The sequence below is a fragment of the Delphinus delphis genome, chromosome 2 (genome assembly GCF_949987515.2).
Source record: "Delphinus delphis chromosome 2, mDelDel1.2, whole genome shotgun sequence".
NCBI lineage: Eukaryota > Metazoa > Chordata > Mammalia > Artiodactyla > Delphinidae > Delphinus > Delphinus delphis.
In genome coordinates this window covers 24,619,027-24,639,979 of record NC_082684.1, presented here as the reverse complement: position 1 = coordinate 24,639,979, position 20,953 = coordinate 24,619,027, and the positions used below count along the sequence as shown (strand labels likewise).

The window sequence follows — 20,953 nt, the reverse complement described above, 5'->3', positions numbered from 1 at the left end:
GAAACTACAGCAGAGACCCCAATCAATTATGATAATATCATACAACTCCTTTTAGCCAGCACCCGAGCCCGCCTCTCTAAAATCTGGGATGGGTGTTTGTGCGGTTAGCTGTTTGCAAGTGGCCATTTTATGACAGAAGATGACCAGGTGGTGTTAACCCTTTCCTTACCTCTGAGGGTAACGGCAAATCTGCCTGCATAAATTTCTATAGCATTTGGGGCCTGACCTGAGGAGAGAGGGTGGAGGGAGTTTGGTTTTAGAAAAAGAGAAAGGGTTAAATACTGCACTGAGAAACTTCATGGACAGATTGGTTAAAATGATACGATATGTCAGACTGGTGATATATCTTTGAAATACTAAAACAAAAATTGTCTTGATGGTACTATTAAAGATAAATTTTAAGAAAAACCAGTTGTAGAGAGAAACAAACTAAAACCTACATTTGGTGGGGACATTTTTGCAGTATTTTCCAAGTTTAACAAAATTAATATTTCAAAGTCCAGTTTTGAAATACTTTATATAAGTGAATAGGATTTTTGAAAGAAAAAAAAAGCCTACTCGGTGTCTATTGTGGATATATATGTATACCAGTATATATCTCTATACATACGTGTATATATATATGTGTGTGTGTATATATATATGTATCCAACTTTACTAAACAATATACTGTACATATACAGCCACCCTTAAACTTGTGCATACTGTATATATAGATATAAAATGGCCACATTTCTTGCGTGTGTCTGTCCCCGGAAGGGTGGACTGATTGTTTTTGGATGTCTGCAGCTGTTACCTTGAAGGATGCAATTTCATCTTTCATTTATTTTTCCCCATCTAGACTGTATCAGGATAAACTGTAACTCCAGTAAGTTTTCCCTCAAGTTTCATTTTGTTCTTTAAAAAAAAAAAGAAAACTGACTTTATTTTGTTTACTGTTTTATGAGCTGTTTTTTATTTGAATTATTTTATTTTTTGACAGTGGAGTTGGGGGGAACTGGGGTTTACAAGCTGAAGGGCTGGGGTGATGGTTTGGGCTGAGTGTGGCCCAGGGTGTGGTTTCGGAATTGCGGCAGGTCCTCTCTTCTTTCCTTGCATTTGTTCTATATGCGGAAAAGGAGGAAAGGGTACCTGGATAATGACTTTGAAAATGAATTGAAATGGTAATTTGTTGTTTTGGGAAAATAACTCTCAGGGGTGGACAAAAAGCATTAGAGCAACCAGAATGCACTTCTCCACTACCAAAAGCTTCAGAAAATGAAAGCAAAGTTCATGACCCACAGGGTGGCTGCCAACTCTGACATTTGTTTCTTGGCATTTATCGCTGTAGGTTTTTTTTTTTGTTTCCCCCTAAGGAGGGTGGGCAAAGCATTGCTCTTGGTAATAATGTAACATTTTAACCAAAGACTTGAGATACATTCTAGCTCTTCTGAATAAAGAATGGCAGACTATTATTTTTACCTTATTCCATTCAAATATTCCACCTCTTGAAGAAGGGTCTTAAGGAGGAACAGGCTGAATACTACTCACGCATTTCTTCCTGTCTCAGAAGTGCACATTAACTGGAGTCATGAAGTAGGGCCATAGGAGGAGAAAGAGGAAAGATGGGCATGAGGGAAAGAGTAGAACTAGGTGATAAAAGGAAGAAAGGAAGAAATATACTTTGAGCTCTATAGTGTGTCATATTAGTTAAGGCAATTAAATAACAATTAAGCAACTAGGATAATTGGTTAGGGTGATAAGCTACAACAGACAATCCCAGCATTTCAATGGCTCAACAAAAAAGGTTTCTTTCTTGTTCGGGCAAAGTCCAATGCCAGTTGAGCAGCGCTCCTGGTCAGCTCTCTTCAAAGAAGTAATTCAGGCAACTAAGATTCTTCCATGAGTTGGGTTCAACAACCTTGGAGTTTTTCACCTCTCGTTCTATCCATAGGGAAGAGAGAGAGAGCTTGGATAGTTATGCAATATGTTTTATTGCCTTGCCTGAAAATGCCATACATCGCTTCCGCTTATATTTTGTCAGACATGGTTCCATCTTAAACTCAGAGGAAACTGGGAAATAACAGTCTCCCGTGGACCAGGAAGACAAAACTGGATTGACTGAGCATCTAACACACGTGATTCGCAGTATTGTCTCCTGATTTTTTGCTGCTTTCCTTGCTAGGGTCTTTCTGTAGGAACAAACTCAGAAAAGGAGATAGCCTCTTACATTTCATTTACTTGTTTGTCCCATCCTTCTAAAAATTTTAAAGGTGTTAGCTGGTTTAACCTTCTTTCTTGGGAGATACATTATCAGGATGACAAACTAATGAAGCCCAAATCCACTTCTGGGTGGCAAATGTTCCATATAAATGAACAGCAACAACAAAAAGAAATGTAAAAAATTGATATAAACAACAACTTCCTAAAGTACAGTGCTTTCTGCTTGTCCTGGCATCACTTTCAGTTAATTTAAGCAATGTCCTATATTGCTGTGTTTAAATATTTCTAATTAGACAGAAATTTCTCATGATATTTAGATCATTACAAGTCTAATTGAAACATCCTTTTTCTCCGAAGACTGGCATTTTCTCTTTCCTTAAGCAGCTTTATTGATATATAATTTCCATACCACAGAGTTCATCCATTGTAAGCCTACAGTTCAGTGATTTTTATTAAATTTCTAGGGTTGTCCAGATATCACCATATTCACATTTTAGAACATTTCCAACACTCCCCAAATTTCTCTTATGTCCTTTTGCAGTTAATCCCTTCTCCTGCCCATACTCCTAGACAGCTGTTGGTCTGCTTTTGTCTCTATAAACCTACCTTTTCTGGGCATTTTGTATAAATGGAATCATATAACATGTAGTCATCTGTGTCTGGCTTCTTAAAAAAATATAGCATATCTATAGAAAACTTTTTCTTTTGCATTAGTTTCCAGAAGGAAATAAGATGAAAGCTGAGCATGAAGGTGGAGAACGTCTTCCAAAGTTGAAGCTGGCACCTTCTGGCTTCAGAGACTTATTTGCAGAACAGAGAACTGAGGGAGTTATTTGATCAGGGTATCAGGGCCTGCTTTTTGTGTTCTATCCATACTTTATCTTACATTTAATTCCATATATTCCATCTGATCAGCCATGGAGAGTCATCATAAGACAAGTTCCCAAATTCTTTCTCCTGGGAATACAGTGATTCTTATCCAGGACACAGATGCCAGCAGATTTTCTAAGCCTGAGAAAAGATTTTCTATTCAGAGCCACCAGAAGCAGCATCGAGAGGAAATGCACACGGCAAAGATGCGTTCCCGACTTCGATCACAGCATAGAAAGAATATAACTGGCTTAAATCAATATTTAGGTAAAAAGCCAAGATTGGATTTTGAAAAATCAATTTTGAATTCTCATGATAAATCTTTAACATACTACGGAAGTTAGTTTGGGTGAAAGCATCAGAGAAAGAATACATAGTGCCCACTAGTTGCACAGGGGTTGAATAGAAACAAAACAAAACAAAACAAAACACAAGCTCTTCAAACTAATCTAAGTCCTTTAATGCTGAGGTGTATAGATGTGTACCCAGGGTACTGTAGAGTCACAAAGTATATGTGATACATTTTCTTGAAGTTAATTGTTGATTTGGAGTAAAAACTTGAGTTGAAAGCAAAGTGATATATGATGCAGAAGAACACAAATAAACGTGAATCTTATTTAATAGATAAACCTTATTCTTATGTTTTAAGAAAAAAACATAAGAATTCAAAGTCCTATCATTTTTATTGTGTATCTTCTCTATTCCATTCCCACCATTATTGGCATTTGGGTAGAAAAGTTTGAGAAGACTATACAACTAAATTAGGAGATAAAACAGGTACAGGTGACTAGAACTTTTAAACCCCTCTTCTCACATACCTATCAGAGTTCATAGTTCAACCTGTTATAGAATCTCAAGTTGTTTCTGTAATCTCAAGTTGTGCGGATCCTGCCTCTTACACAGTTTTTCACTGGAAGAGTACAAGAAGTAAGATTGATTTGCAGCCTGAGTGTGAGAGGGAAGGACTTTCCACTTACTCCTGAGCTCCAGCTGGCATTTCAGTAGCTGTCATAGGGTGTAATTGCTCAAGTTGCAACACAAAACTTTTTTCTCTTGAAGGGACATAGTGAATTAAACTTTAAGTTTGTATATAAGTTCATGAATTTTTCCAGTTAATTCTTTTTTAGAATGCCTGTTCTGTGAAAAGTCAGTCAGGTAACATACTGAATGACATCATCTGTTTGTTTTTTTTTTTTTCCTGTTCATCTGCCTCAAAATATTGTTCATTCAGGGAAATGGCTATTTCCAAGGGTTTGTGTGACTGTCTTTTTAATGGCAAGAAGAACATGAAGAAGGACCATCTTCCAGTGTGAGGAGAAAATAACTGGACATGATAGAGGGCAGTGATCACAAGACAAAAGCCTTTTTCCTTTTGGCTTTCTTGGCTGGCCCTTCTGTCAGTAACTGACACAGCTCCATGACAAGGGTTTCCAAGAAGCAGAAACAATTTTCTAATCAGGTTCTCTGCCTTTCTCCCTTTCTTACTTTCTCTTTTCCAGTACTTTGTCTTTCCCCATAATATCTATGATATACTTATCATTACTCATTCCAAATATTACTACCCCTGCTCTCCAAATCCTGCAAGGTACCACACCATAAACTCTTCTCAGGCTGTTATCACCAAACATTTATTAGAGACTGTGCCAATCAAAGTCTTTGGTTGAATTGGGGATATGCTGTGTTTGATTCATCTGCCAGGGATATTTCAAAATAAGTAGTAAGGAAATTTCCAATTTAGAACTGACTTTAAAACTGCGAAAGAGCAACAGAGTTGGCAGTCATCATGGTGGATTGAACTCCAGGGTGACCTGGAGCACAGCTAAAGAAAACAGGGCTGCTTTCTGGGAATTTCTGGAGGAAATCACTCATTCCTATGGTTCCAGTTCCATGAGGCTGGCAGTACCTAAGAGGCATGCAGTTCTGAAAACAGGTATGAACTTCTTGTTGATCTCGTGGGTGTTTGCTCAAATGAAAGTCTGTAAAATGGTTTGTCGTCTTGAACCTTGTCTGATTGTGACTCTGCCCTATGATTTCCTAGCCCCTCCTTCATCCCATCCCTTTTAAGCTGTGTGCTGTATGAATGAATACAGTGACCTCATATTGATTAAATGAGTATAGTATGAATGAATATAGTGAACACAAATTAATGAATGTCAGTTTCCCGCTTTTTTCCAGTCTTTCTCTCTCAAAGGCTAATTCCTCTGTGTGTGGCCATTCTCTCAATCTTTCTGGAAAGGAGGGCATATATCACATGAAAGTTGTGAGGAAATCGTGAGTTTTGTGTATATGCCTGACTATTTAGGTATATGTAGAGCTCCCCCCAGTTACTTTGAACTTGAAGCCTTACTAACTTACCTGTGATAAGATTAATGTTTTCCTTCTTTGACATACAAAAATATACTGACCTTAAGACAGGGAAGTGCCACAATGTAGTCATTTGTGTCTGAGAACAGCTTTTATAATCTTGTCCACTTCCCACAGACTCTGTTATCTTTGAATCATAGAGATGCACAGTAATATAAGAGCTGCAAGAAAATAACATCACAAGGATGTTCTATATCTCCAAATCATACCTCTGAAAACTACTAGTGTTTACTAAATATTCCTTCTCTCGCACTTGCTCTGCCTTGCACCTGTTTTTTGCTTTTTGCCTTCGCTTCTCTGCTTTGGGTTTCCAGGCAGACTCAATGCCAGTGTTTTGGCAAAGTCAACAGGGTGTGGGTGGTTCTTGCTTAATTTAGGCATTAAAATTTATTACACTAGACTTCTGGTTTTCTTCTCTTTTTCTCTGTCTTCCCTGTCTGTGGTACCAGAATAAGTGACATCATCTTTAGGCCTGCTTCATCTAGAAATCCCAGAGCTGACTTGTTGAGCTTATCCCTTTAACTCAGAAACACTTACCTCCTCAGGTCAACCAGGAGGCTGACTTCTTCATTATTAAGTCTCTGCAAAGGAAACTGTAGAACCTCTCTGGTATCCATTCCAAGATTTGGATCACCATTGCTGTCAGCCTGATCATACTACTTCTCTTAGTAGAGTTTTAGTGAAGATGGAAAAAAATCACAAAGCAGAATCTTATATCCAATAATGTATTATTCTTTATCCAACTATCAACATCACACCTGAGACTTTGTATTTCTTTATGGAATGATTATGGTGTACTTCAACTTTTACCAAAACCTGAATTTTAAAAGATAACACATAATTTTGTTGCTCTTTGGAATGTTTTATATTTCTTGTGACATATAAAATACCTCACATGTAAGTTTATTCATAGTATCAATAATAGGCAGATTTGACTGTGATAGTAGGATGCTTCCTAAATAAACATTGAATATTACAAAGATAGGCTGGGTTCAACCCTTTCTATACCACTAATGAGTTTTGTGTCTGTGGACAATTTACTTTAACCCTCAGTTTCCTCAGTTGTAAAATGTGCATAATTATAGTATCTGCGTCTTTGAGTAAGAACAGAAGCTAGAACGTAACATGTGCTAAATGTGTGGTGATGGTGATGGTTTTGGTGATGATGAGGATGACTTGTACTAGCAGAGTATTTCAACTGAAAAGATGATCTTTTGAGAACTGTTTTTGTTCAAGAATGGATACCTATGTATTCTTAAAGCCTTTCTTGGTAGCTTAATAGATGCCTGTAAAATGAGCATCCTACTTCCTTCAGTCTATTACTCAGGGCAATAATAAACTCTTTTCAAGGTCATCAGAGTTGCATTGGATTCTGCATCAATAGCATTACTAATACTGTTGATGAGAACATCACATTGGCTTTTTTTTCCCCCTCAGTGCATTATGATAAACAAATACTTGATGTTAACCCAGAACTAATGAAAGTATTTTGGTTTCATGAGTTCTTCTGTTTTTGTCTTGGAGACTCTGATATCATTTTAATGAAAGCTTAATAGTGTTCTAAAATGAAAATATTATCTTTAAAGTGCACAGATATGATTCAATGATATCATATTTGTGACTTTAATATCTTCTAATATCAATTTTGTATAATCTAAACAGGAACTAAAATAAAAGAGAGTCAGAGAAATAAGAGTTTTTGCAGCAAGGGTACAGATTTCTGGCTAAGAACATTACTGTCTCTCTGGCTTCCTTGACACATTCCTGGCATGGATTTAAAAGTCATCAAGTTTATTCAGACCATTGTGAGAAAGGAGGGCTAGATCACCAAGAGGAGAAGAGAGTCATCCCCTTCTTAGGAGATCTTGTATTTTGGTTTCAACCAGTTTGTTGAGGCATAGCATAAGTCAGTATGTTAAGAGATTCACATGTGGACCTTTGGGTAATTGAAATTACACATATTCCATACACATACACAAAGGCTGGTGGTTCAGGCCTTATCAGATTTATACATGATGCCCAGAGAAGTAGAGAATTAATGACCATTTAGCAGTTAGAACTACAGTACCATCCATCCCCAAATTCTGAGAATGTCCTTTGAGCACAGGTTAAAATAGAGAAAATCAGAAGAAGGAACGTCTCTTTCAGTGGCTTTAGCTAAGACCACTTTTTCTGTGATTTGAAACTGATCCCTGGGCTCTAACATGCAAATCTATCACTTTTTGGTCTGCTTCTCTTATGTACAGTGGGCTCCTGGTATGGAAAAGGCCACTCAGGAAGGTATTTTAACATTTGTAATCCATCTGGATTTTAGAAAGGATAAAGGGATTGGGATCAAGCACCCAATTAAAGAGTAGATAGAAGTGAGATTGAAGCATTATATTATAAATAAGTGGCTTCCCAAGGAGAGTGTTTTGTCTCATAAAAGGAAGAAGCAGAGGAAATAGCAAAGGAGATGGAAAAAACAAAGAAGTTAAAAACACACTTCACGAAGTATATAGATATAAGCAAAGTTGATAGAGTTACTGAATTTTAGAAAAGGTTGATAAATAAAGGCGTAAAATTTCTCTATCTGAACATCCTAAAAAAGAGCAAACACCTTGCCAATTTAGGAATGATCTATGGTGAACTGAACTGTCTGGCAAGAGCGGCAATATAGACTCCTAGAACTGTTTACAATCACAGTTCAAGCCACTGTACTTTTCCATGAAATTAGTGTGCATAGTTTGGAGATATGTACATACATATAGTGATATCTTATGTCAACACAGCCTCAAATTTTTATGCTGATATCTGGCCACTGTAGGATTTTCATGACCTGAAGCTACCTTGGACATAGTGTATACTTAAAAAATAATTAAGTCACTGAGGTAATGAATTGTACCCATTTCTCTACCTTAATTTATTATTTTTACAAATACTCTTAGGGATCGATACAGAGATACAAGCCAGAAAAATATAAACTACAGCTCTTTGTTTTGTTGTCATTCTAAAAGGAAGAAAAAAATAACTGGAGTGAATTTGTTCTTTTATCCCTAATAATCTGAAAGAATAAATATTATTTCCTCTGTAAAGCAGGGAATTTCAGACAAAATGAAGGTTTTCATGAAATCCAATTTGTCCAGGCTTTGGTTGGGTCAGAAGAATTTCATGAAGGAAGGTGAATGTGTATCAGTAAATATTACATGTTGTCACTCTTTGTTCACTTATTCGATGATCATTTACTGAGAGTTAACTGGGTTCCAGGTGTTGATGTCAGTTTTAGGGATTTATACTGTGGATTTCCAAGGAAAATGCAGAAGGAATCCTCATAGACTAGGCACACACCCATTTTCCCCTCGTTTTCTGTTTCTCTTAGAGAAATTGAAACTCAGATGTATGTACCTTTAAAATCCAGATGAGTTTCTCATAGATTTTATTCAGCAATTGTTCATTTCAGTATTCCATTCAACATAATGGTTTCTTTTTTTCACAATGTATGTATATTCCTAGTGCTGAGGCCCTGAACACTGGGTCTCCTTAGTCACGTCTTTTTCCTTATTTTCCTTTTTCTGTTTTGGCTTGTCCTCCTGCGTCTGACCACCTGCTTAGAGCCATACAAAACGTCAACAGCTGATGTTTCAGGCGCTGTAATTTTGACTATAAATGGTGTTTCTGTTTTTCATTCTACGGTTTGAAAATGTCTTTTTATACTCTGATCCATTTTATTTGTCTAACTGCCGCAGTAAGGTTTACAAGGTTCGCTATATACAAGTTCGCTAAGTATTAGGCACAGTTTATATTTAGGAACAGTTTATATTTTGAAAATTAGGAAGGATCACTTTATCAATGAGGTGTAGTACGTGTAGTAACCATTTGACAAGTTAACATTACCAACCAAACCCTTTATTCCTGTTTGATAACAAGATAAATGCATCAGTGAATATACTTCTTTTTTGTTGCTTTTCACTAGATAGTATATATAGTGCAGCAGGTTTCACTCATACATTATTTAGGAGAAGATTATAATTTGAATTATAGAATTTCTGGAACAGTTAACCACAAAGTGCAAGTCTCCCTACTGATTCAGAGCATCTCAGCAGAGTTTATCTCAGTTTTAGAATCAATTTTGGGAAGAAAACTTACACACCAGGGGATGTTGCTTCTGAAAGAAACAGAGTAATTTTCTGGCTGTTCTATTGATTAAGTGACTAAAATCACAAGGCTTTCTAACTGGATGTTTATTAGAAGTTGGAGAAATAAATCTTAAAGGGGATGTTTACATTTTCCTTCTGACAATGAAGTTGTTTCAGAGTAAATCTGATTATACAATATTTGTATACAAAACAATTTTGCTGTCATCCCAAAAGCCTTGTGAAAGCAAGAGGTATATGGTGCTTAGTTATAGTAATCTAAGTCTTCCTGAATGGCTGACATTATATTGCAATAGGAAAATGTTAAAAAGCATGTGTTCTAAAAGAGAGACAAAATGTAATAGAGATCATATCCCCTGAAGCAAAGTCTCTGAACGGTTATGAGCTCAGGATCCTCCCAGTAGGCCTGTCAGGGGCATATATTTAAATATTAACATATTATGAATGGGGAAGCCAAGGCTTGTGGAAGGTGCGTGCATTGCATAAGGTCTCAGGGTGATCAGTGGCAGGCATGAGTCTTCAAAAATTTCATTTTCTGATTCTTAATCAAATGAACACCATTTGTCACCTAAGTTGTAGTCTTTTAGTGATGCTACGAAACATGATTTTCTTCAGAATTAGTTTTAAAAAATGCAGGGTGGGGGGGTAAACCACTGCAAAGATACCAAATTAGGAAGGATATGGTGACCTAAACTCTTGGTTGTTGGGTGAACAGCATTATGAATAGAGTGAGGTTTAGTTCTGAAGTCTAAGAGATGACAGAGAGGTGAAATTCATGTTACCTACAAGTGTGGGCAGGATAAAGTCTAAAACAGTAAACGGGGGCTATTCCTCTGTTCTTAAGAAAATAAAACGTAAGAAAATTAGAAATGTTCAAGGTGGAGAGAAGAAGGGCTGTCTATTTCCTCTGAGTGGTTTTCCTGTGACAGTCTGTCAGGAAGCCCTTTTCCTTCCAAGGAGAAGGAACTACCCCACTGACCGAAAGGAGGATGCCCCCAGGAGTGGGGTGGTGAGAGAAGCAGAGACAGAAAACAGGAAAGGAGCCGAAGCAGCAGGTGGCAAGAACATAATGTGTGCAAAGTAGGCAAAGACCAAGAGAAAGGACACACATGAGTATTTGTAATGGAGTAGCATAAGAGGAATGTGTTCTATCGCTGTAGAAAAATTCTGTATCTTTCTGATCTCACAAAGAAAAAGAAAACACAGTAGAAGGTGAATAAAGACAATATGGTGAAGCCATTGGCCTAGGGGATGGCTAGAGAAGGCTTGCCATCTCCTTATAAGAAGAAATTCATGGTTGAAATTAAAGTCATATTGTATACCTGTCAATAGTTGGAATGTTTAACTTAACTGTTTGATTCACTGATTGTTATTTACAAGCAAACTCCCTATTTGATAAAAGAACCAATTAAAAAAAAAAAACTTGCTGATTATCAGAAATAGAAAAGCTAGGTGTTCTATTACCCTAATGACTAGGTAAGTGCCCAGGTACTTATCCATGACTGAGTTTATCCATACCCCTACATACCTGGTAGAATGAGAATCTCATGATTGACATCTCAAAGGCAAGAAAATTGAACACTAAGTGAAGACACAACCCCATTCTTTCCCCTTGACAAATTTTCCCTGAATGCTTTTCTTCCTTTGTTACAGCAAAGATGGATGCTGCTAAGTCCATATACAAGGACATTTGCAATAACAAATTTTAAACCTTTGCTATTGTTATATAAAGTGATCGACTTTACAAATGGCTACTAGTTACAGTAAAAATTATAGCCAAGATTGTTTTCTGCCTGCCAGGCTCTGAGATGAGCAGTTTGCTTGCATGATCTTGTTTAATCTTCACCATGGCCTTATAAGGTGTTATTATCCTCATTTTAGACATGAGACTTAATCATGTGAAATGCTTTGCCTGGCCTCACCTTCAGTATATCTGACCTCAATGCTGTGCTCCTCACGACCGCACATGTTACCTCTCCAGCTCAGATGCTGACATGTTGAGGCTCAAATGAACGCAATCAGCACTCCAGGACAAAGGCTAATGGTCCCCACGAAAGACGCTGCATCTAGTCACTAATAAATCCTATTTCTTTAGCTTGTCTTTCTGTAACCTTGACCTTTCCGGAGTCAGGCTTCCTCACCTCAGCTTTATAGACATATTAGTGTCCCGTTCTTATTCATAACTAGTCTCTAAGGCACTGCTTAATTCTGTGACAGGAAGGTACTTGGCATGTAGGGGTGCATAGAGGATGAATTAGGAATTATCACAGACATAGGGATGACTAAGAAGAGGGTAGTGTTGGAATGCCGTAACAGTTAATTGCTGAGTCATCCTCCATGTGCCTGATGCCTAGTTGGTATTCCTTGTCTTTTATCTCTTTCCATTAGACCCTAGTGCTCTAGTCTCAGCAAACAGATTGTGGTTACCCGACTTCCCCAAACTCTCTTATACCTCCGTTTCTGCATCCATGCTTTACCTTATGTGGACCATTTCTGTCTGTATCTCCATAGCCAACTGCTTCTCATCCTTCATGACAGCTCAGGGGTCACCACTCTTGCGAAGCCTTCCCTTCCTCAGGCGTGTCTAGGTTTGTTCATCTCTAAAGTTCCAGAGCACCCTGAATGCACAGCTTTCAGAAGTCTCATCACATTTGTGTTGCTTTATTTGCTTACATGTGTACCTCCTGAACCAATCTTTGGATTCCTCACAGTTTGGGAAAATGTCCTATTCGTCATTGTATCTTCACTGTCTGGCCAGTGCCAGACATATAGTTGGCCTTAATGCACATTTATTGAATTAATAATTATAAGCCTAATGACTTGAAACTTTGGATGACAAGAGAAATCTCCATGTATGAATACAGATTACTTAGTAAGAGGAAAATTGTTCCATATTTAACAAAGAAGGAAATCTCAGCAGATCCAATTAGAATACCATAGATTAACATGTTAAGGATATTTGTCCAGGTCCTAAAGAGAAATATGTTTTTAGAAATCCTTACTAAATACTACTATGTTAGAAGGCTGACATTTAAAATGAGGAAATGTGATTTCAAATTGATCTGACTCTTCTTTTGATTGTTCAAAGAAACATGGGAAGCACAAATTGCTTTTGGGCAGTATTGTTCTGTACATGTCAAATTGTGTAGGTTTTATGTCTCACCCACCCTGGATAGAAATCTATACTCTTTCCTGTATTATTTTTATAGGCCCCTTTAAGCTTCAAACTGATCCTAAAGAGAATGAGGAACATTACTCAGAGCAGAAAAACAAAACAAAAACAAACAACAACAGCATGGGTGGCAGCGTTACCTGGTGGGAAGAAAAGAACTTGTGGGTTCAGTTATACCTGCTCTGCTACTCATTAGCCCTTGTCCCTAAGGCAATTTCTCTGAGCCATCATTATTAGTAGTAATAGCTATAACATCATTTGATGAAGAAGAAAAATAATTGAACGGAAGCCTTGCTCCCAACCATGTGATTTTCATCCCAGCATTTAAACGGGCACTAAAACCCGCTGTCACTCCTGTGGCCCTCATGTCTCACAGCTTGGATTGCTCGTTGATCATTTGAACTTGTAACAATAGAAACATCAGTTACCCGGGCCTCCTGGGTACTTGCCTAACCTTTCTGATTTTTCAAAGGAAATTGCTTCTTTTGTAAAATGTTTCACAGGAGATAGGACAGGAATCAGTGTTTGAAGAAGCTGAGTGTGCCCGAGATAACTTCCAGGGTTTTAATGTAGCAGCTGGTATAGAATCTTGTGTGAAATGAATTCAGGGCTTTTTCTCTCACTCCAAGTAAGGTCATATTATTAAGAGTGAGGATCCTCATCTAGCAAAGTCACAGGGATCAAGGGTTCAGTTTAATGCCAGAGAGGTTAAGCTGTCCTTGGTAAAGCTGAGTGGTACAAGTGCCACGCCTTTATGTTTGCCTATGAAGAGATATATACAGAAGAAACAAAAACATCAAAAATGGACCAGTGTTCAGTGAGCGTTTATTTTGGGCCATGTAATATTTTCAGTTGTTACATATATTCTGTAATCCCACAATAACTATATGCAGTAGGCAGAACCGTCTATATAATTTGTGGAGCCTAGTGCAAAATGAAAATGTGAACCCCTTGTTAAAAAAGGAGGAAAGAAGCTTACCCTTTTCTTTAACACTCTGTCTTTTTCTACCTGTGGTGGTGTTTTTCTTTCCTTTTACTTAAATTTGCCATCTGATGTGCTCCCTCAAGCATGAGGATACTCATGGGCTGAGTGCAGACCCTCACAGTCACACAAGACTCCACCCAACGGCTCAGCACAAAGGGCAGAAAGTAGCAGCAGTTGTTTTCTGGGTGGAGGTAGAAAAGAGGGTGGCCAGGCACTCATCCTGAGGGCCAGGACCATGCATGAACGAAGGCTCCCTTTCAACATCACTTAAAAAAAAATTCAAAGATAAAATTCTTCTTTATTTTTTTTAATTTTATTTTTTTTTATACAGCAGATTCTTATTAGTCATCAATTTTATAGACATCAGTGTATACATGTCAATCCCAATCTCCCAATTCATTGCACCCCCACCCCCACCCACCCGCCACTTTCCCCCCTTGGTGTCCATACGTTTGTTCTCTACGTCTGTGTCTCAATTTCTGCTCTGCAAACTGGTTCATCTGTACCATTTTTCTAGGTTCCACATATATGTGTTAATATATGATATTTGTTTTTCTCTTTCTGACTTACTTCACTCTGTACGACAGTCTCTAGGTCCATCCACGTCTCTAGAAATGACCCAATTTTGTTCTTTTTATGGCTGAGTAATATTCCATTGTATATATGTACCACAACTTCTATATCCATTCATCTGTCGATGGGCATTTAGGTTGCTTCCATGACCTGGCTGTTGTAAATAGTGCTGCAGTGAACATTGGGGTGCATGTGTCATTTTGAATTATGGTTTTCTCTGGGTATATGCCCAGTAGTGGGATTGCTGGATCATATGGTAATTCTGTATTAGTTTTTTAAGGAATGTCCATACTGTTCTCCATAGTGGCTGTATCAATTTACATTCCCACCAACAGTGCAAGAGGGTTCCCCTTTATCCACACCCCTCCGGCATTTGTTGTTTGTAGATTTTCTGATGATGCCCATTCTAACTGGTGTGAGGTGATACCACATTGTAGTTTTGATTTGCATTTCTCTAATAATTAGTGATGTTGAGCAGCTTTTCATGTGCTTCTTGGCCATCTGTACGTCTTCTTCGGAGAAATGTCTATTTAGGTCTTCTGCTCATTTTTGGATTGGGTTGTTCATTTTTCTAATATTGAGCTACATGAGCAGTTTATATATTTTGGACATTAATCCTTTGTCCGTTGATTCGTGTGCAAATACTTTCTCCCATTCTGAGGGTTGTCTTTTCGTCTTGTTTATGGTTTCCTTTGCTGTGCAAAAGCTTTGAAGTTTCATTAGGTCCCATTTGTTTATTTTTGTTTCTATTTCCATTACTCTAGGAGGCAGATCAAAAAAGATCGTGCTGTGATTTATGTCAAAGAGTGTTCTCCCTATGTTTTCCTCTAGGAGTTTTATAGTGTCCAGTCTTACATTTAGGTCTTGAAAACACATTTTGAGTTTATTTTTGTGTATGGTGTTAGGGAGTGTTCTAATTTGATACTTTTACGTGTAGCTGTCCAGTTTTCCCAGCACCACTTATTGAAGAGACTGTTTTTTCTCCATTGTATATCCTTGCCTCCTTTGTCATAGATTAGTTGACCATAGGTGCGTGGGTTTATCTCTGGGCTTTTTATCTTGTTCCATTGATCTATGTTTATGTTTTTGGGCCAGTACCATATTCTCTTGATTACTGTAGCTTTGTAGTATAGTCTGAAGTCAGGGAGTCTGATTCCTCCAGCTCCATTTTTTTCCCTCAAGACTGTTTTGGCCATTCAGAGTCTTTTGTGTCTCCGTACAAATTTTAAGATTGTTTTGTTCTAGTTCTGTAAAAATGCCATTGGTAATTTGATAGGAATTGCATTGAATTTGTAGATTGCTTTGGGTAGAATAGTCATTTTCACAATATTGATTCTTCCAATCCAAGAACATAGTATATCTCTCGATCTGTTGGTATCATCTTTAATTTCTTTCAGTGTCTTATAGTTTTCTGCATACAGGTCTTTTGTCTCCCTAGGTAGGTTGATTCCTAGGTACTTTATTCTTTTTGTTGCAGTGGCAAATGGGAGTGTTTCCTTAATTTCTCTTTCAGATTTTTCATCATTAGTGTATAAGAATGCAAGAGATTTCTGTGCATTGATTTTGTATCCTGCAACTTTACTAAATTCATTGATTAGCTCTAGCAGTTTTCTGGTGGCATCTTTAGGATTCTCTATGTATAGTATCATGTCATCTGCAAACAGTGACAGTTTTATTCTTCTTTTCCAATTTGTATTCCTTTTATTTCTTTTTCTTCTCTGATTGCCATGGCTAGGACTTCCAAAACTATGTTGAATAATAGTGGCGAGAGTGGACATCCTTGTCTTGTTCCTGATCTCAGGGGAAATGCTTTCAGTTTTTCACCATTGAGAATGATGCTTGTGGTGGGTTGGTCGTATATGGCCTTTATTATATTGAAGTAGGTGCCCTCTATGCCCACTTTCTGGAGAGTTTTTATCATAAATGGGTGTTGAATTTTGTCCAAAGCTTTTTCTGCATCTATTGAGATGATCATATGGTTTTTCTTCTTCAATTTGTTAATGTTGTGTATCACATTGATTGATTTGCATATATTACAGAATCCTTGCATCCCTGGGATAAATCCCACCTGATCATGATGTATGATCCTTTTAATGTGTTGCTGGATTCTGTTCACTAGTATTTTGTTGAGGATTTTTGCATCTATATTCATCAGTGCTATTGGTCTGTAATTTTTTTTTTTGTACTATCTTCCCCTGGTTTTGGTACAGGGTGATGGTGGCCTCATAGAATGAGTTTGGAAGTGTTCCTTCTTCTGCAATTTTTTGGAAGAGTTTGAGAAGGATGGGTGTTAGCTCTTCTCTAAATGTTTGATAGAATTCACCTGTGAAGCCATCTGGTCCTGGACTTTTGTTTGTTGGAAGATTTTTAATCACAATTTCAATTTCATTACTTGTAATTGGTCTGTTCATATTTTCTAGTTCTTCCTGGTTCAGTCTTGGAAGGTTATACCTTTCTAAGAATTTGTCCATTTCTTCCAGGTTGTCCATTTTATTGGCATAGAGTTGCTTGTAGTAGTCCCTTAGGATGCTTTGTATTTCTGCAGTGTCTGTTGTAACTTCTCCTTTTTCATTTCTAATTTTATTGATTTGAGTCCTCTTCCTCTTTTTGTTGATGAGTCTGGCTAATGGTTTATCAATTTTGTTTACCTTCTCAAAGAAGCAACTTTTAGTTTTATTGATCTTAGCTATTGTTTTCTTTGTTTCTATTTCATTTATTTCTGCTCTGATCTTTATGATTTCTTTCCTTCTGCTAACTTTGGGTTTTGTTTTTTCTTCTTTCTCTAGTTCCTTTCTGTGTAGGGTTAGATTGTTAATTTGAGATTTGTCTCGTTTCTTGAGGTAGGCTTGTATAGCTATAAACTTCCCTCTTAGAACTGCTTTTGCTGCATCCCATAGGTTTTGGATCATCGTGTTTTCATTGTCATTTATCTCTAGGTATTTTTTGATTTCCTCTTTGATTTCTTCAGTGATCTCTTGGTTATTTAGTAACATATTGTTTAGCCTCCATGTGTTTGTGTTTTTTACATTTTATCCCTGTAATTGATTTCTAATCTCATAGCATTGTGGTCGGAAAAGATGCCTGATATGATTTCAATTTTCTTAAATTTACTGAGGCTTGATTTGTGACACAAGATGTGATCTATCCTGGAGAATGTTCCATGCGCACTTCAGAAGAAAGAGTAATCGGCTGTTTTTGGATGGGATGTCCTATAAATATCAATTAAATCTATCTGGTCTATTGTGTCATTTAAAGCTTCTGTATCCTTATTTATTTTCACTTTGGATGATCTGTCCATTGGTGTAAGTGAGGTGTTAAAGTCCCCCACTATTATTGTGTTACTGTCAATTTCCTCTTTTATAGCTGTTAGTATTTGCCTTATGTATTGAGGTGCTCCTATCTTGGGAGCATATATATTTATAATTGTTATATCTTCTTCTTGGATTGATCCCTTGATCATTATGTAGTATCCTTCCTTGTCTCTTGTAACATTCTTTATTTTAAAGTCGATTTTATCTGATATGAATATTGCTACTCCAGCTTTCTTTTGTTTTCCATTTGCATGGAATATCTTTTTCCATCCCATCACTTTCAGTCTGTATGTGTCCCTAAGTCTGAAATGAGTCTCTTGTAGACAGCATATATATGGGTCTTGTTTTTGTATCCCTTCAGCAAGCCTTTGTCTTTTGGTTGGAGCATTTAATCCATTCATGTTTAAGGTAATTATTGATATGTGTGTTCCTATGACCATTTTCTTAATTGTTTTGGGTTTGTTTTTGTAGGTCGTTTTCTTCTCGTGTTTCCCACTTAGAGAAGTTCCTTTAACATTTGTTGTAGAGCTGGTTTGGTGGTGCTGAATTCTCTTAGCTTTTGCCTGTCTGTAAAGCTTTTGATTTTTCCATCGAATCTGAATGAGATCCTCGCCGGGTAGAGTAATCTTGCTTGTAGGTTCTTCCCTTTCATCACTTTAAGTATATCATGCCACTTCCTTCTGGCTTGTAGAGTTTCTGCTGAGAAATCAGCTGTTAACCTTATGGGAGTTCCCTTGTATGTTATTTGTCATTTTTCCCTTGCTGCTTTCAATAGTTTTTCTTTGTCTTTAATTTTTGCCAATTTGATTACTGTGTGTCTCGGAGTGTTTCTCCTTGGGTTTATCCTGTATGGGGCTCTGTGCGCTTCCTGGACTTGGGTGGCTCTTTCCTTTCCCATGTTAGGGAAAATTTAGACTATAATCTCTTCAAATATTTTCTCGGGTCCTTTCTCTCTCTCTTCTCCTTCTGGGACCCCTATAATGTGAATGTTGTTGCGTTTAATATTGTCCCAGAGGTTTCTTAGAGTGTCTTCATTTCTTTTCATTCTTTTTTCTTTATTGTGCTCTGCAGCAGTGAATACCACCATTCTGTCTTCCAGGTCACTTATCCATTCTTCTGCTTTAGTTATTCTGCTATTGATTCCTTCTAGTGTATTTTTCATTTCAGTTATTGTACTGTTCATCTCTGTTTGTTTGTTCTTTAATTCTTCTAGGTTTTTGTTCCTTAATTCTTCTAGGTCTTTGTTAAACGTTTTTTGCATCTTCTGGATCTTTGCCTCCATTCTTTTTTCTGAGGTTCTGGATCATCTTCACTCTCATTCTGAATTCTTTTTCTGGAAGGTTGCCTGTCTCCACTTCATTTAGTTGTTTTTCTGGGGTTTTATCTTGTTCCTTCATCTGGTACATAGCCCTCTGCCTTTTCATCTTGTCTATCTTCCTATGAATGTGGTTTTTGTTCCACAGGCTGCAGATTTGTAGTTCTTCTTGCTTCTGCTGTCTGCCCTCCCCCACCTTATTTTTGAGCCTCCGATATTTCTTAACTCATATCTTTATTTCAGCTGGAAAATCTCCCTTCTCAGATTCTCACACTGAAGCTGCTTTTGATGTTCAAAGATAAAATTCTTATGAATTTTAAGACAGCGATTGCCAAGCTTTGAACCCCAAACCAACAGGGCTCTCTGTGACTCTACTGGTTTCATGCCTGTGAAGTTGGCTCTAGAAATAGATAAAATTATTATTTGAGTTTCATAGATGAGGAAACTTCAATTATCAGAAAGAAGGTTTGTTTTCTTGGTGGCATAATTGTCCACCATTTAATTACTAAAACATATTATAGACAACTTGACTTGTTCTAAATTTTGGTAGACTTTTAACAATGCATATTGTAAGTCCTAATTGCTCCTGGATGTCTTCCCTCATGGCCAAGGACACATTATGAATCATATTAACTATCCTTTCCGGAGAGGTTTGCACAATGGCATACAACAATGCATCACGTTTTCCTGCCCAACACAGACATGCTTTGTTTTGCAGTGTCAGTGTTGAAGGGACTGAAGTTTTTGGCATAATTTTGTTAGTAAAAATCAGTTCTCCCTGCGTGGGTGTGATCAGTAATCACACATGCCCTGTTATGATGTCTTCACTTCCCTTTCCTAAGGATTATCTTCCTCTGGTGCCCAGTTGTGAATGCAAGGTCAAACTACGAGTCCAGTTTTACTGAACTTCAGCCTTTTAAAGCCTAAATTACCATTTCATTGCTCTGGTGGAGCATTAGTAACTAGGAAACAGAATTTGGAGTTTATCACACTAATGTACCATTGCTACAGAAATCCCTTGGACTAAAGAAGAAGGAAAAAAGAGAAACATTCTAGAAATAATTGACTATTCACCATCTTTAGAATGATGCTACCAGTGCCTTGGTTTCTAATTTGTTATTCTCTGTTCACCTTTACCTAATCTAAGATGAATCAAGTAAATCCCTTCGAAGGGAATGGATGATGAAAAAACTATTGGGTCCCATCAGAATATTTTAAACAGAAAGCTTTGTCTTTTCCAACAAGTACCACAGAATCTTTGGAATAGAACAAGAGCAAATTGGTTTCGAGTTAATGAAGGTGAAACACTTGCTGTGGCTATTATGACTGCCATTCCTAAGGGCCACCAGGCCATGCCATTTTTCACTGTCTTTCTGGAAAGAATAATTTATGTAGGCTTCCACTGAGCAGCTGGCTTGCCTTGCGCCTGTCTTCCCTGTGTTCTGGGGCACTGCGGTGGGAGCTGACATGCTGAGCTATCTGGCTATCTCAGCCTCAGGCTAGCTCTTACCCAAAACAGTGTCGGGGAAAAGACAACGTCCCTTCAGGGAGGTAAGCTAGATTTCTTATAGCATTTGTACTCATGGAAGAGCATTTCCTCATACCTGCAGTATCCTTTGTTCTATGTAACAATATACTTAGTTGTGTCTGATATTATTGTCACCACCTTTGAAAACACATATTCACTCTCCTGGGAGTAGTAATATCCTTCCACTCAAATTGTTTTGTACCAGGGAACTGGTTTGCTTAGACCCTCTGTATCCAAGACTGATGGTTTATTGCACAGTCACCTGCAGACAGCAAGTGTTTATTGATGAGGATTTCATCAGTTTTTAATATGATTATATGTTGGTTTCGCTTTCCCTTCTAAATTACCACTTAATTTATTGTTCAGTTATTATTGATACAAGTGCTATCAGTGAGTAATTCTGTTGATGGCAAGTTCCATGTTTGGGAGGCAGGTTAACTTTCAAACTCACTCTCTTTTGGAGAGAATCTTGCTTCAACCAACAATAATGAAGCTCTTCC

General features: G+C 37.5%; 1 protein-coding gene across 3 annotated transcripts in view; it reads left to right on the top strand.

The window, feature by feature from the left end:
* Positions 1–20,953, top strand: part of NRXN3 (neurexin 3) — a 1,615,508-nt gene that overhangs the window by 581,483 nt on the left and 1,013,072 nt on the right. For all 3 annotated transcript variants that reach the window (XM_060004108.1, XM_060004110.1, XM_069540412.1), the window contains one exon: positions 842–868. In XM_060004108.1, coding sequence (XP_059860091.1) covers positions 842–868 — 27 coding nt within the window. The remainder of the gene's footprint in view (positions 1–841; positions 869–20,953) is intronic.